The sequence below is a fragment of the Osmerus mordax genome, chromosome 4 (genome assembly GCF_038355195.1).
Source record: "Osmerus mordax isolate fOsmMor3 chromosome 4, fOsmMor3.pri, whole genome shotgun sequence".
NCBI lineage: Eukaryota > Metazoa > Chordata > Actinopteri > Osmeriformes > Osmeridae > Osmerus > Osmerus mordax.
Genome location: NC_090053.1, coordinates 18,626,047 through 18,642,956, shown reverse-complemented (window position 1 = coordinate 18,642,956; position 16,910 = coordinate 18,626,047). Strand labels below are relative to the sequence as shown.

At 40.3% G+C, this 16,910-nt stretch overlaps 2 protein-coding genes across 2 annotated transcripts; both read left to right on the top strand.

Annotated features, from left to right (window-relative positions):
* The first annotated feature begins 328 nt into the window (after nucleotides 1–328).
* Nucleotides 329–1,901, top strand: ifitm5 (interferon induced transmembrane protein 5). Its single transcript, XM_067235320.1, has 2 exons — nucleotides 329–643; nucleotides 1,619–1,901. Exons 1-2 carry the CDS (start codon nucleotides 437–439, stop codon nucleotides 1,838–1,840), a joined length of 429 nt encoding a protein of 142 aa, XP_067091421.1. The 5' UTR covers nucleotides 329–436; the 3' UTR covers nucleotides 1,841–1,901.
* Nucleotides 1,902–3,610: 1,709 nt separating this feature from the next.
* Nucleotides 3,611–8,722, top strand: LOC136942444 (uncharacterized oxidoreductase YjmC-like). Its single transcript, XM_067235350.1, has 11 exons — nucleotides 3,611–3,623; nucleotides 5,350–5,498; nucleotides 5,743–5,931; nucleotides 6,241–6,302; nucleotides 6,436–6,489; nucleotides 6,806–6,904; nucleotides 6,986–7,121; nucleotides 7,388–7,506; nucleotides 7,783–7,878; nucleotides 8,248–8,358; nucleotides 8,586–8,722. Coding segments are annotated over exons 1-11 (1,086 nt in total). The 5' UTR covers nucleotides 3,611–3,621; the 3' UTR covers nucleotides 8,655–8,722.
* The last annotated feature ends 8,188 nt before the right edge of the window (nucleotides 8,723–16,910 follow it).

Sequence of the window (16,910 nt, the reverse complement as noted above, 5' to 3'; positions counted from 1 at the left end):
CGTTATTGTAAGGAAAACAGTTATTGTTCAAACTCATTGACAAAGAAAAGTTTACAAACTTTGATTCACTTTTCACTTTTACAGTGTTTTGAAACACCAACTGAACAGTTTCTTAATGTACAACAGTGCATTTAGTCTGTCTATTTGCATTCCTGTATTCATCTTCCCATCCTTCCAATTACACCCCTCCATGTTCTGCTTGTGTCCCACCCAGTCACTCTCTCCCTCTCTTCATCTCCCACCGCATAATGACAGACCTGAAGAGTCCCTGCCCAATTCATTCTGTGCCAGTTTCCACCCTTTCCATCCTCCACCCTTTTGGGATCATTTAAGACCTTGTTGGTAACATATACACACTTGCACAGTGTGGGTGCAGGAGGTATCACAGCGACGTTCTTTTCTACCAAACTAGGGAGATTTGTGCGAAATACCTAAAATGGACAACCATGCATACAACTATCCATCTGACTGCACCCCGCTTACCAACTGCAACTCTAGTCGTAAGGCTGGAGGGTCTACAGTGGTGAACATGGGGGCGGATGGCAAAAAGCAACCCAGCGACTACCTGGTCTGGTCTTTGTGTAACACTCTTTATGTCAACTTCTGCTGTCTGGGATTCATGGCTCTAATCTACTCTATCAAGGTGAGTTTTTTTTCTGCTTGTTTTTAGTTTTAGTTTTCTTTTTCTATGAATGCTAGAATGACTGCGACTATAAAACATACAGCACTACCAAAACGTAAAGCATTACCAAACTTGCCAGATAATTTTTTGTTTATGAAATGGAACACATTGTTGAGCAGTAACAAAATGGAAGCAGACTGATACTACTAGCAAGCATTGAAACATAATCTCTTACTAAAATCACTGTAAAACACCCTGGTCACACAGGAAATGGGAAATTGTTTGCCCTCTTAGCTACAGAAATCAAATATTAATCTCCTTTAACAATTGTCCAGTATTCTAACCAATAACCTAATCCTAACTAACTTCAAAATGTTATTTTTGAATGCCAAAAGATTTCAACATCATGTGAGACAATACCTTTAACCTGAAAGTGGTGGAAGATGTTTTGGAATTTTCATAACATTTACTGAATTATATCCATCAGCCTGAATTTATAATATATAAATACAAATCGTACACACCCCTTGTGGTGAAATGGAGTCAGAAGTGCCAATTACAGATGGTAAAGCCAGACTGACTGTTTGGACGTTTAAAAATTATGTAATTGGCATCTTCTTAATACACAAGTGCTCATGGCAAATGAAAGAGTGCATAGGTAATTAAAGAGTGCCTAGTATGTGTGGACCACCCAGTGCAAACATGAACTTCCAAAGGCTCTCACTGGCCATACATGTGTTGCATTTGATTTTAACCACGTGCAATTAAAAACGATGTGACTATATGAGTAGTAATAACTGACAATTATTAACTGTACTGTAGGATATAGTTGTAGCCAATAGATGGAGTATTAGTATATATTCTACATACAGTAGCCCTATCACCAACTACACAAATTGTTTCACAAATGAAATGTTGCACTTGCAATGATCAATCTCAACCAACTCTTTTTTATCTCCTATTTTCTCTCCCTCCACCCATTCATTCTGAGGTCAGGCTAGAGACCAGAAGACCATAGGGAACCTGCAGGCTGCCCAAGAGTGTTCGGACAAGGCCAAATGGTACAACATCCTGGCGGCGGGCTGGAACCTGCTGGTGCCCCTGCTGCTGGTGGTTCTCCTGGTGCTGCTGCTGGTCCACCTGGGCACTTCTCAGGGTTCCTTTGACTTCTTTGGAGAAGATGGCTTTCAGAGTTTTATGAAGCTTTTTAGCAGGTAGACAGGACACAAGATAAGGAATAGAGAAGGTGGACAGCGAGAGTCGGAGTGTAAGAAAGAAAGAGAGGAGTGGAGGAAGGAGGGGAGGAGGTGGAGAATATTTCAACATTGAAATCAAATTGGAGGGTGTGAGAAGGGGGGTGGGGGAGAAGGAGGAGGTTCGAGAGATGATCTCCTTCCTTATTCAAGACAAAACTTAAAAGTCAAAAAAAGAAGAAGTGTTATATTTGTTCTGTTTAATTGTATTAATTTTATTACAACTGCTCTTTGTTCACTTTAATTGTTTTATTACGAGTACAACATACATTTTTATTATAATTTCAGTGTCTATTACTTTTGTTGACATTGTAGTATTGTTAGACTACACCGTTTTCTGTCAATTCTGGAAAATGTGATGATCAAAAACAATGAAGATGTTTCTTTAAGGGTCAGGTACTGGGCCATTGCACAGAATGCATTCTGTGTAATAATTTACCAGAAAGATTTCTGAGATTTCTCTGTATTACCTTCCATCAATCATTATTAATGCATGGTTTATTAAAATACCATCAGTTAAAACAGTTTAGTTGTTTAAATTCTATATTGACAGTTTTTGGTTCATGTCCCTCACTTGGCTTAGCATATTTGCTACTTCAATTCCCATACCTGTGTAATCATAAGCAAGCATTCAGAAAGCAAGCAAGTATTTAGCAAATAAAATTCTTGGGATGAGAATGTTTTAGCATATTAAATCAATTTTAGTCCACTGTTAGTGTTGATCCCGAAATACTCAGATTTTTGTGCCACCATTCATTCACATTTGGATATGCAGACAAAACCTCCACATAGCTGAAGTTAGGATTTCTTTAGACTGTTTGACATGATCACTGAAGAGTTCACAGGCATGTGTCTCTTGAAATTTATTTCAGTCACATTTGGGGGTTAATTTGCTGCAGTTCAGTTTTCATCTGAAATAACTAATATGATATATCCTAAACTTACTGTTGGAACTTCTCCATGTTTTTGTCTCACAAACATCTCACAAACGTCCTCTGACCCAGTCCATCCAAATTGTTTAAGAACGTCGAAGCTTCATTATCGGTGTCCTCTCTGATCATCCATATTCAGTCCCTTGTTCTCTCATCCCTTATGTCTCCCACTTCAGCAATGTCCTCTTAGGCACTAGCAATGATATATAAATACAAATACAAATAACAGGCCTGCCGGCCAACATTCTATTTTCTCCTTCCTCGTATTGCTTTTCCAGATGTGTCTCATGGTGAATTAGAGACTAGAATTCGGACTGCATGGTTTGAAAGCTAAATATAACAACCCCTCCCTTCCGTTTTGGGAACTGCTGCACTGTGTTCTTGTCAGAAAAACTGCTAGCTGGTGCCTGAGAGCAGCAGTGGGTAATATATGCACCTAGCTTCCAGATATACAGACATTATAGGCCCTACGCAAACATTAATACACAAATTAGCAGACCAAGCTTACAAAAACTAGCCGATTGCTGCAAAACTATAGTTGCGCACACACCCATACTACGCATGCTGTAACCATATAGACAGACACCACGGCCACAGTGTAACCAGCAACTACCCCTTACTGAAGTCTGCAACAACCAATTGGGTCCTAGAAAACAGCTAGTTATATCTCCTGTGGCAATACATCTAACGGTTAAGCATGGATACGAATCTGACTACATGGTGCTGAGGCGATCGGGGAAGCTGTCACATGGTGAAGTTGGACTATGTGTGCGTCGCTTGGGATCAAAGCGTCGGCTGAATGAAGACATGTCAAATGTAAATGTGTGTCACAGTGCCTTTCCTTTTAGGCTACTGTAAAATGCGGTTTGTTTGGTGTCCAAAGTTTGCTTAGTGATTATCTACGTTTGTTAAACTTTAGATCATAACGTTCATGTTTTTCATACCAAAAAGTTATCTTAGTTATAGCCTAAATGCTAGCATGGCCAAAAAGAAAACCTTGATTCTGGGGTTAGAAAGTTAAAGTTTAATGTGCACGACAGAAGATGTGCCGTTGAAGGGGGGATCTGACGCAGGGAATCCTTCGGAATTTCCACCTCCCATATTATTTCTGACTGAATGAATTGTAAGATGACCACCTAACCACCAGGTGGCACATCGTGGGAGTAAGCCTATGTCGTGGAATGGGACAAACAGACCAATACTGTAAATCAAAGAGGGAAATTATCCCAAACACTGCGGGGTGACCCACAGCACCCCACACACTGGCTAGGCATTTATAGATATTATGTCATTATAGACATGTCTACATGCCACAGAGCATGATATAGCCTAATACTCAACCGCGAGGATCCACAAAGTGTAATCTAGGTTCATTGCTAATTTTATCATGCAGTATACCTGTATTAAATGAAATGTATTTGTCAAGGTTCTCCACTCAATTATTCAGATTTTTTGTTTTCCTTTGTCACCCGCCTTATAATAACCAACAACATTGTTTAATTGACAGACATCACCAAAACGGGCTGCTTGCCTCATGTTAAGCTAGTCGAATAACCACTAATGGCCAAAGGTAGCCAAGTCACGACAAATATTGATGCAACAAAACAAAGTTTACATAATGCTGTCCTTGTGACAGTGTCATTCGGGAATATACCGATAGCGCGCAGAGTAGGCCTACCAGTCTGTTTTAACAAGGGCCTCTCTTTTAACAACCATATAGTCTGGATGTCAGACAGACTGAACTAGATGTTTCCATATAGAACGTGGTCAACGGCATGATCATAGACCACAACTTCGCGTTTACCTGGGAAAGAGACAGAACACTAGCAAGAACAAGATGAGGTAGGCAAGAGTAGGTCACATTTTTATTGTAATGGTAAATTATGCTTCCTGAAAATTATGACTTTGGTGGTTGTTCTTATTCATTTTTACAGCCTGTTTAATGATGTTTAAAACCATCATTTGAACCTATATCTTATTACAAGGTAACTTTGGCATTGTGCTTTGTAACTTTGTGTGGGCTATCCCAAGGTGTGGCATAAGCTTAAACTTAAACACTAAACTGATGTGTACAGATAAAGGTTGTGGAATTTAAGTTGCTAAAATTTCACAATGCTGGTTGATAGACCAATATGTCCACTGCTTACTGGACAAAAAGTTCCATTCTTGTAAGTTTTATGGTACAATATCAAACAGGTAAAACGTTTTTTTCAATTTTTCCAGGTGTGGAATTTAAATGGTGTGCTGTATTAAGTGAGGAATTTCTCTAGAATATATTAGAGAAGAGTAGCATGTGATTGATGCCCATTGGGAAATTGTAGAGGCAGGGATAACAAGAGCAAGTTGGGTATGTCGTAGTGGAACTCTATTATGCGTTCATAAAAATGTTGGTCATAATGACAGTAATATTTTATTATTTATTATTAAGGGTTTTACATGATTATGGAATTTGCTAAAATAGAACAAGAAAGAAACAGTTAGTGTACAAATGTTATCCAGTCTGTCAGATTGTTTATTGATTCCTATGTATGTCACCCTCCAGGTGTCTGATTGCCCAAGCAGAGGTGCTAGCCTTCATTGAGCGGTGTATGTTAGCAGTGGGTTCCAAGCCAAGCCATGCCAGGAGCCTGGCAGAGGTGCTGGTGGAGGGAGACAGGAGGGGACACTACAGCCATGGCCTTAATAGGATGGGTCAGACTGCCATACACTCATGTATCACAAAATACATCCACACAACATCCCAGTTCTGAATAATTTAATTGTTCATTAATGTGGCCATGCCACCTCATGAACAAGCCAAATTGTTTACATTTTCTGAACAATCCAACCAAACATCACCAATCCATGACCCCAAATACAACCAAGGAATCAACCACGCTTTCCAGGCTCATATACTTGACTGCTAACATGAATCCTCTATTCTTCATCCATCCAGACATATATGTGAAGGACGTCCAGACAGGGATCTGTGCCAAGGAAGGAGAGCCCGTGGTGGAAAAGGAGACAGTTGCTACAGCCCTTGTGAATGGAAGTAATTTGCTGGGGGCCGTGGTTGGCAACTTCTGCATGGACCTAGCCATCAAGAAGGCCCACAACGTGGGCATTGGATGGGTAGTGGCACATGGCAAGTCCACTGCTATACCTGGTCTAGGGTCGACTTAATGAGGGGAGCGTTCAACTTTGATTGGCCTTTTTGTGGTTAAAAAGAATGTTAATCCTTTTTGTGTGACAAAATCAAATTATATTCAAGTTTAGTTTTCCTGATATTCCAGAAAATTCAAGGATATCTGATTATTCCATTTACACATCTGTTATCAAGGTCTGACTGTTTAAATGTACTAACACCAGACTGGAACAACCATGATACACAAACTGTGAGCTAATTACTGCTCGTAAAACACATAACCTATCTGGAATCTTTTTTTGTTTTCAGGGTCGAACCATTATGGTATTGCTGGCTATTACTCAATGCAAGCACTAAGAGAAAACATGATTGTGAGTGTCATTATCTTTGATTTAAATGAATTTATATTTTCCAAGCGTCTCAACTGACAATTACTGCATCGAGATTAAGGGGTAGTTGTAAGTATTGGCTCAGTCTTATAAAATATCGTCTTGTCCTTCACAGGGCATGTCTTTTACAAATACCTCACCGCTGGTGGTACCTACACGTGCCAAAGAGGTAACAGGAAGGAACATTGCCTTACAACTGGTTTATATCTGTCCCTTTTGTATCATGCAACGTTTACATATGAAAAATGCCTTGATTTTTTATTTCCCACAAATCAAATGGCTTCATGAATGCTTTGGTGCTCTTCACCTCATTTCAATTATACTGTGTATGTGATTTAAGCGATGGCAATGCTGCAAACAGTGCAGATATTATGACACAGATGTTACAGTAAGACGTAAGTGAATAATGCAGTTTTGTGAAGGGACGTTTACAGTTAATGGTGCTTTGCTCTGCAGTATCTAACTCTTGTACTCTCATTATCTAGCGTACACTAGGCACCAATCCAATCAGTGTTGCAGCGCCAGCCCAAGATGGAGACAGTTTTGTCTTGGACATGGCAACATCTACAGTTGCACTAGGAAAGGTAAAAATGTGTTTGTGTGTATCTGCATGTCTGTGCTTGTTTGTGTTTTGTTCATGTGTGTGTATGTATGTGTACCTCCAGATTGAGCTTTATGACAGGCGTGGCGACATCATACCAGAAGGCTGGGGCTGCGATGCCCAGGGCAAGCTGAGTACAGATCCAGGAAAGGTGCTTAATGGAGGAGGACTGGTACCTCTTGGGGGAGGCGAGGCCACAGGTCATACTCTACCCTTCTCTCTGTTTAACCAGTGAATGATACATGTATGTACATTATATACATTGTCCTACAAACCTGAGCTCAATTTCGAGTGTCATAGCAAAGGCACATTTATTTGATAAATGTGCATAACCAAAATGTATTTGAGAGTGAAATCCATTTTTGAGTAAAGCTGCTAAAACAAAATATAGAAAAAAAATATAGGGGTTTAAAGACTATCCAAATAGACTGTATAACTGTTTATTTGGGGTATGATTTTCTCCCAGGTGGTTACAAGGGCTTTGGTCTCGGAATGATGGTTGAGGTATTCTGCGGTATGCTGGCAGGTTCCCAGTACAGCAGATACATTCGCACATGGAAGGGTACTGACCGAGTAGCAGACCTGGTACGTTTCCACGGTCCACCAAGCTGGATCATCATTCGACACCATGGAGTAATTGTGGAGGGAAAGCTTTATTCCTTGTCACACATTGTGTTTGAGGAAAGCATAATAATGTGAATATGAAAGGCAATGCACCCAGAGACACACTAGTCTTCTGTATGTTGATACAATTTAGCAAAAGTTTGATTATTGTTACTTTTCAGTTCACATTGAGTCAGGAAATAGCAAACCAAGTTTGACCCTGGCTGCAGTTCATGTTTTTTTGTAATGTTCCCTAAGGGTCAATGTTTTGTAGCGATAAACCCAGCAAACTTTGCTCCGGGGTTCAACAGCAGACTGTCTGATATGCTTTCCCTGCACCGAACACTGGAGCCAGTGAGTAGGACATACCATATTATATGCCAAATATATTTGTATTTGCAGTTACTATATGTCATTATTTTTACTTTATTGATATATAAAGATACTGAAAATGGTTGATTAAACTTCATACATTTCTCAGTGAACCAACAATATTGCAGACTTAAAAGCATTTTAATTATATAAAAAAACGAGTTAGACTCATATTTACATTCTTTAAGCCAAGCAAATGTTGGCTAATAATAGTTAGCCAAAATATAAATTTATTTTATTTAAACCAAAATGAACTTCTAAGAAAGACAGTTTAACGTTTTTAACACAGTAGAAATAATGCCCCCTGTGAATGTCACTTTATAAGTTATGTGGATGTTTGTTGTGAATAAGGCTGAGCCAGGCATGGTGGTGTTCACCCCAGGGGACCCCGAGAGAATCCACATCAGCAAGTGTGAGGAGCTGGGGGGGATTCCATACCACATTAATGTGGTCAAATATATGGTACGGACACTCCTCTATTTTCCTCTCCTCACTCTTCTCTTCTCTCTCCTTACTCTACTCGCATTCATTCTGTCATTTTCTCACTTTTTTCTAAGGCAACACTCATCCTATACAACTCCACACCAGCACTGTTTAGATACCTCTCCCTTTCCTACACATTCAAGCTTTACATTTCAGTTGCATGTACAAGTAAACTTTACTAACTAAACTGTTTCCTTTTTTTCCAGAATGATTGTGCAAAGAAAATCAGAGTAAAGCCCCTTTTGCCGTGTGATAGGCTGATCTCTGATACCTAATTCTTCAAATGAAACTTGATATCAACATGACCACCAGCTTACAAAACCATGTAAAAAAGTACAGTACACGTGAGCAATTACATTTTCTTAGCTATGATTGCTTGACCAAAGTTAGTGTGCTCTACTGATCCATGCAAACATTTATACACTCATAAACTATTTTGTGTATGGACTAATTGCTAATCACATTTTAGCATGAATTTGTGTTTTGTAAAAGGGATATTATTAATTCTAGAGTTTATCTTTTTAAACAGCACAGTTTGGAAATACAGGTTTTTAAATGAAACTTTTGCAATTTCAGAGTGCATGTCATTTTACTGTAAGTGTATTATTGTCAAATAATATATAAACTTAAGTTAACAAATGTTTTATAGTATATGAACACATACATTAAATTGCTTTTCAAATCATCAAACACTCAGCTATGTTTTATTTCATTTTTACATTTACAGATATTTTATACAGTATATATCCTATAAAAAATACCTATGCGCAGCAGATACGATATGGCAAGGACACTAGGTGGCGACACATGATCAGACAGATTCGTGAGATGCAGTATTGAGGAGGAGGGCATGGTAAATGGTGTCTTTTAGTCCTGTGGGGCTGTACACTTGAGCATGGTGGTAAGATACTGGGCATTCTCCTACACCTCCTTACTGATGGTGCAATTAATATTTCGTAGGAATAAACATTCCTGATTTGTGGTTTGGGCGACTTGTTAGCCGTTTCATCAGATCTTTTTTGTGTTATTTTGGTATCTTCTTGATCTACATTTAGTTCATAGTATTGTGATGGAAACAAATAATTTACACATTGGATGAACTTTGTGATGAATTTTCAGACAGTGTTTTAATGTTTATTCCTATTTTTTATTATGTATCACTTTAATGGAGATTCAGAGAGAAAGTGAAAAATTGTGATGTCAATCCCTATTCTATCCTAAACCACTTAAAGTGAACATTCTCAATGCATGAGAAAACGTTCTACTGCAGTTCTACTACTCTGAACATTCTAATTATAACTGAACAGAATAGGAACAACAGTTTGTGTGTATGTGTTTGTGATTACCCTCCATAGAAAAACAGCCATTATTGTTTTTGTCTGTATGTTGCATTTAAGTCGAACTCGAACTAGCAAGCTAAAGAGAGTGAGAGAAAGAGATGGTGACCAGAAGAGACAGATGCTTGGAGCCGCTAATACCCCCAGAAAGCGCTCTGGCACTGGGCCCTGGACGTACCATTTGCACTTGGCCTAGCAGAAACAAAAGAAAAGAAATCAAAAGATCAATGCAGCTCGAGTCAGAGGAGGCGAAAGGCCAATGTGGGGAAGGACGAGGTATGCGTGGAGATTAGGACAAGCCCTTTGAGAGGAAGAAGTGTGACAGCTAATGCAGCGACCAGGGGCGAGGTGGCGTATCAAAGGATTACGGGCTGATTCTGTATGCTCATTAGGGGGACATGAAGCGGCCTGGTGCGTGTGTGTGTGAGTGTGTGTGCGTGTGTGTGAGGGTACGTGTGCATGTGTGTGTGTGTGTGTTGGGGGGGTTAATCTGCTTGTATGTTGGCTTTGGGCCCCAGGTTGTATTAGAGAGGTTCTTTTAAAGCAGATAGCAGGGGTGCAGGCCAAAGCCAGGTGTCCTTTGTGCCACAGAGGGGAAGTGATCGGCTGTGTGTGTGTGTGCGGGTGTCTGCGCGTGTATGTGCCAGGAGGGGGAATAGGAGAAGGGGGGTGAATAGGGGGATAGGGGGAAGGGTACTGTATGTGTGTGTCCAATGAGAGTGTGGAGAGTGTGCGATTTCCCACATCCAGACTGGATGCAGGATGCTGAGCCTTACTCACACAGGAAGCTGTCCAGGACTGGGTGTGAGAGATCACAGACTCAGCGAGCTGTCTGAGATGCCCCCGCACAGATGCTTTAGGCCTTCTGTCACTCTACAGTAGACAGCCAGGCTTCAGAATAACTGGAAAGCAATCTTCAGCGGGACCCCACAGATCTCACCGTGGGGGTGACCACTGGTCTTAACTCTGGTGACTACCACCAGGCTAGGTGTCACTGCCTTTGTTAGTGTGTGTCGGTACGAATGGCACTCAGGCAGCTGGCCTACATTGATACCTCAGCTCGTTGTTTTAACTTTTTTGTTTTTTACTCTCACATACCCTTTTTACCTGTCAATGGACTCTCTCAGTGACAAAGCCTGTTCTTGGTCTCTATTCCAAATATAGATGTAAAAGACAGCAACACTTTTTTTTTTCTTCCTAATTTGCAATATATCTATCCTTTGGAAATCTGTATACAGTATCTTTCATTAATTTTGCAGATGCTTTTATCCAAATCAACATTCAAATTGCATGTCAACTGAGCTGGTGTAACAACAATAAAGACACTGCTCATTCGAACATGAGTAGTTCCCTGCACTTACTTATTTTGTGAGAATTGATATCACCACCTATGCGTATTGAATATTGACACAATACTTTTGCATTGTAGTGCAATATTTTGCTTGGCAACAAAGAATCATCTGAAAAATGTTGCCAGCTCTTTGTCACTATGGCAAACAGTGAATGGATTGTGAAGTGACACCCCGTCCTTTACAAACATATAAGGTGACTGTGCTAAGTCCTGTTCTAAAGTGACAGAATGTTTCATTTTCACAGCCCTTCAACATTTTTGCCATGCAATGGTCTGTTTATGTGGTGTACATAAAAAAAAATCTCATTTAGAAGACGCTTTTATCTAAAGAGACCTGCTAACAGTGCATATAGTGATCATGGCAGAGACCACCTATCAGTGTGTCCAGCCCGTTGGTCAGCGTCCTGCAGAAAGAGAGGTTTCAGTCCTGCCACAAACAAAGCAGACCACTATCTGTCTCTGTTGATTGCAGTCTGTGTGGGGTGTCTTGGCCTTAACAGAGTTAACGACCCCTATCTTTGTGTTAGACAATCTTTTTAAGTGCGTGTGAGGTTCCAATCACACTTACGCAGCTGTTGTTCTGCTAAGTGGACTTTGATACCTTTATATTATAATCAGGGTTATTTATCACTTCCCTTCTTTTCTAGTTTATTGGCTCTGTATCTCTTATTTACTTTTGATTGCTCTTTCACTTAATCCCTCATGCAATTTACCTCTGTATTCCCGTCTCTTCTTCACAATACTAAAATACTTTTTGACAAACAACATAAGTCTTCTAAGAAACCGTGTCCATCGTAGATTATGTACTTGCGTATGCTTGTTGAATGATGAAGATACAATTGTAAAAAGGGACATTGACTTTTGTCAAAGGCCACCAAGAAGTAAGTGAGGTGAGGTGAAGAGGGTTGTTGTGGAAATGTCACCTGATTACGTGAAATGACACTTCCAGGAGGCGTTGGCAGGACGTGCACTTCACACACCCGGGCCCAGGAGGCCCTCTGAACAAGGTGATGGAATCCTGCTGAGACCTGTTAGTAGGGGACACCAGTGACTACTGGTTCACTTAGATAGATAGATGGGTGGGCAAGGCTTGCTGTCATGTGCTCATTTGAATTAAAATACACCATATTTGACTATCTCTGATAGCAAGTAGAAGAGTAATTAAGTAGAATATCCACAGTATTTACAGATCCTGTTCAGGGATTGTTAATTATTTAGGATTCTGCCTTTTCTTCTTCTGCCCCTAACAGAGTTAGGGGCAGAAGAATAACTCATTTATCTTTGGTGTCGTTGTTGCTCTTTTGGAGATGAATTTTACTCAAGAGTAAGCAAAAAATCAATTTACTGTAAATGTTGTAAATCTATTATAAATGCTAAGTGTTTTTGTTTACTAAATTAACAATTATTTGTATATATAGAAAGTATTGAACGGAGTAATTTGAACCCATGATAAGATTAGTGATCCAATTTAATCAAACTCTAAATCTGGATTTCAGGAGAGGTCCTATATGGCAATTATTCACTTACCATGAATTTGAGAAAAATACTTTGAACAGTGAATAGAGTTTTACTATTCTCTTAAGGAAATAAATAAATAAAAAACAAGAAAGTTTTAATGCTGTTTTGACAGTGACAGTTTGACATCAGTGTAATTGCCATTAAATGTATGAGCTTTCCAACTTTAGATCAGTCATGGATGTAAACCTTTTGATCGTTCAAGCTGAACCAAACAATTAAACTGATAATCATCCCTTTTTTATTTTGCTTGACTACTTAGAAAACCTGGTAATTATTGTCTATTTGTATTTCTGTTGATTTCAACAGTACCCTTAGGTAAGAAAACCTACAACATTATTATTAATTATATGAACCCACGGCCCAACCCCCAGGCAGACGCAGACACACACACACACACACTGCCAGCTGCCATGCAGGGCATTTCTGATTGCGGATGCGAGAGTGGTGGGCGACAGGTGACAGAATGAGAGCACAGATCACCTTTCCCAGGAGTCACTGTTTGTTTAGGAGCCCCCCCTCCCCCCTCACTCACACACACACACTCACCCACACACACACACTCACACACACACTCACCACACACACACACACACACACACACACACACACACACACACACACACACACACACACACACACACACACACACACACACACACACACACACACACACAGACACACACACACGCACACACCACCACCCCAGAAGGACATCATGTAATGCTGAGCGTTCCAAATGTGGGGCTCGCCTGGCAGTGTACAGTGTCATACACAAGAAACTGGGACCAAGAGTTTGCCTTAAAAAGTATCATCTCTCTATCCGCCCATGACATCAGCACAAGACTCGTGGAAGCTTAATAAATTATGCCTAGCAATAGATTCTGAAGAAAGATTGTTGTGTTAAGAATTGTTTGTGTGTGTGTGAGAGAGAGATAGCGTTTGTGTGTGTAGAAAGTTACTGTAAGGTGATGAGGATGAGGATTGCCTGAAGAAGTTCATAGACGCACATCACAACTAGACATTGTGTGATGCAAAGTTAAAAGGGGGATGTTGCACATTTTGTAAGCCTGAGCTAGCTATGTGTTTGGTCTGGGGTCAGACTGAATAATTTAGTGCACACAGTGAGACAGCATAACCCCCCGACTTATCCAATCTTACCCCCCCCCCCCCCCCCATCAGCCCCTGCCCCCCTCCTCTCCCTCTCTTCCCCATAGCCACTGCTGCGTGCGAGAGCACCTGCAGACGGACAGCTGGTGCTATGTCCGTCTGCAGGGTGGCTGGGAAAGACCCTGGTCCTGTAGACTCAGGAGGGTCTTACATATGCTCCACTGCCCTGCAGCCACCATCAGCTGGGAGCGGGTGGGGGTGACGGGGGGGGGTGGGGGAGGACAGCTGGTCAGTGCCGCTGGGGCTTTTGCTTTACACTGACCTTGCACAGGCAATGACATCACTGTGGTGACAGGGCAGAGGGAAGCCCCTGTGCAGTTTGTATCACGCACCAACGTGCAGGCAGAGGGTTATAAGGAAGCGGTTTTGTGAAGTTAACTGATGATGCTGGAACTTATGCTGGCCTGGGTGCACACAGTTTAGTGACCGATCAAAAGATAATGACAAGACAAATCATTGTTGTCTTAGTTTGATGATATGGTGCAACACTAGACAGATTTAGATTAGAGTTTCAGCCAACTCTTAAATCTTTAAAACATCTGAAAATGAACGTTTTATGCCTGTAGGAATTAAGAAAAAATCCTTAATGAAGAAACTTCATGAAATCTCTGTGGCTGGTGGGCTGGTAGCATGGTAGTAATTTCATGCTGGTCAAGGTTTACTATTCGTCACAGAAACAAGGCTTCATTGAGCACAACTTGGGCAAAGCGTTTCATGTAGGAATAACCAGCCATTTCAGGCTCTTGTGTTAATTAAAAGTAGGCCAGGCATGGGTAGGGGAGTTGGAATGGGAATATCAGGGGGTCGGGTTATCAGTTTAAAGAACAGAAGTCGAGGGGGACACAAAGAAAAAGAGGGTGGGGAGTCAAAGCCATGGTTCCTTTGTCCTCACAAGTCAGCCTGTTCAAGTGGTGAGGGGGTTGGGGGTCCTCTACATGATCTCTGGCCAAAATGTTCTGATTAGATTCCAGTGGGAGCCATGGAGACCGTCTCAAGTGAGAACAAATATCGTCTTGCTTGATTGTGTTTGAGGATTTTGAATTTGTGAAATGGCAAGTTGTGAGACTGTTGGTCTTATAGTATTGTCATTTTTTTTAAGCGTTTTGACCAATGACTGAAAAGGACAGTTTGATTGAATCCTTGATTTGCTGAAACAACTGTTTGTGAAGTGGGAGAGGAGAAAGGGGGGTGCAGGGGAGGTTGTAGAGGGAATATCTGTCCATCTGCTGGGAAAATTAAGCGTGATCAGTCCATTCGTACTGTCACCCATCTTCGGTTTCTGCTAAGTGGTCAAAGCCATCTGCTTCAATGTAAAGGTCAGGGTAACTATTGACACACTACTGACCTCATAAATTGCTTAAATGCTAATGAAGGTTAATCAACCATTTAGATGTGTTTTAATTGCCTCAGGCAAATTTTGGGCCCATTGATTAATTGATTATTCCCATAGTGCCACTGAACAGGAAATAGCCCCTCTTTTGATTGTGGGATTAAATAGAACAATAGATGACAGATGAATGACAGGAACACAGTGGCTTTGGGAAGCTGTTGTCATGTTTGCATTGTAAACTGTAGTTATGAAACAAGCTAAGCATATTGTAGAACCTAATGTTTCATATTGTTTTTGCTGACTGGCTTCTGACATGCTACAGCTGAGAGGTCATGTTCAGTCAAAACAAGTTCCTGGTTTTCCATTGAAAGTCAACAGACATGTTACTTTATTAGCAAATTAGCCATTAATAATTACATTTAGTCTTGTGTCACCGTGTTGCTCTATTCTGTTTGAATCTAGAAAGCAAGTCATTATAAAGAGCTTGTAAGCATTTCATAAATGTATTTAAGTTGTACATAAGTTGAAAAGCAGCGTTTCTGGAGTATCATCCAATGCTATTATCAGTTTCCAAAGCTTTCATTTCAATTACCTTTTATCAGATGAACTTCTGAAAGTCTACTTATTTATGTAATGTAATAAATGTTTTGCACAGTGCCTACTCGAAAAATAAACTCTAACTCTAAATTTAGGCTGTCAATAAACCATTAATAATTTATTATCATTAATTTATGCAAAGTTTTCTTCAAAATTATTAATTACAATAATACATTCAGAGGATTTGAGTAATCTCATGTGCAAACATTTCCTTCACTTCCAGTGTGTCAGGTGTCATCCATTCCGAATTATGACTAACCTCTGTGTCATCAAACACTGTATCTACCTGTCCTGAGACTCTCTAAACCAATTCTAGAATTTACTAATATAATCTGTAGACATATTATTATTAATAAAGGTATTACTGTGATGCCAGCACATTACAATTTCATCCTGGTTCTCAAAAATGTCAGTCAATACTTTTTATTTAATATGGGTAGGCTGACAAAACCTTTTGCCATGCACAGGGTTATACTTAGGTTTTAAAATCATGTGGTTTGGGTTAGGTTTAGCACAGGAGTTCGGGTTGCACTTTAATAGGATCAAGCTTGTCAGCCTTTGGTTACAAGCATAATGCTTTCACAGCCTGTCTCACTTGTGCTCTTTTATGCTTTACTCTTTGCTCTGTTTTTTGCACCCCAAAAAAGCTTTGCTGTTTTAGTTTAGCATATTTAGTTTAGCCTAATGCAGCATTACACTCAGCCCAATTCACTGATTATTACCACTTTGTTTCAATGACATCATTGCCCAGTAGGGGACAGTCTTGGCATAGTTGTTCTTTGCCAAGGTAACCTGGTAACTTTTACCAGTTCACTTTACTTTTCTCTTCTTTCTGACCTTCGATGATCTCCTTTCAATTCAAATAGATTCAGCCGCATCTTGGCACTAATTTTCCTTCAGACCAAGCATTGAGAAGCGCACAGATTTTAAAGTCACGTTGGTGTACAACAACACAGAAAAGCTGGTAAAACTGTGTTTTTTTTCGTTTTTTCGTATTACTTATAAAAGCCTTTAGACCAGCAAGGTGTCCTTCAACACAGAAGCCTCTCCCAGATGACACAAACATTCACCCACTTGCCCACCACTACCAATACAGGCATTTCAGGTTACAGCCACGCCCATCTTCCACAGATCTTTGTCTGGCAATTTGACAGTAGTGGTATAGTAGGAACAATGGAATGCCCACTCTATCTGAACAGTGGCTGTTTTTTTGTTGAGGGTTTGAGACCAG

What these genes read in the sequence shown, in the direction of transcription:
- ifitm5 (XM_067235320.1), top strand. Translation starts at nt 437, where the DNA reads ATGGACAACCATGCATACAACTATCCATCTGACTGCACCCCGCTTACC. An exon ending in CTCTAATCTACTCTATCAAG is followed by an intron (nt 644 to 1,618) that starts GTGAGTTTTTTT and finishes TTCTGAGGTCAG; the next exon opens with GCTAGAGACCAGAAGACCAT.
- LOC136942444 (XM_067235350.1), top strand. An exon ending in TGGGGGAGGCGAGGCCACAG is followed by an intron (nt 7,122 to 7,387) that starts GTCATACTCTAC and finishes ATTTTCTCCCAG; the next exon opens with GTGGTTACAAGGGCTTTGGT. An exon ending in CTGACCGAGTAGCAGACCTG is followed by an intron (nt 7,507 to 7,782) that starts GTACGTTTCCAC and finishes ATGTTCCCTAAG; the next exon opens with GGTCAATGTTTTGTAGCGAT.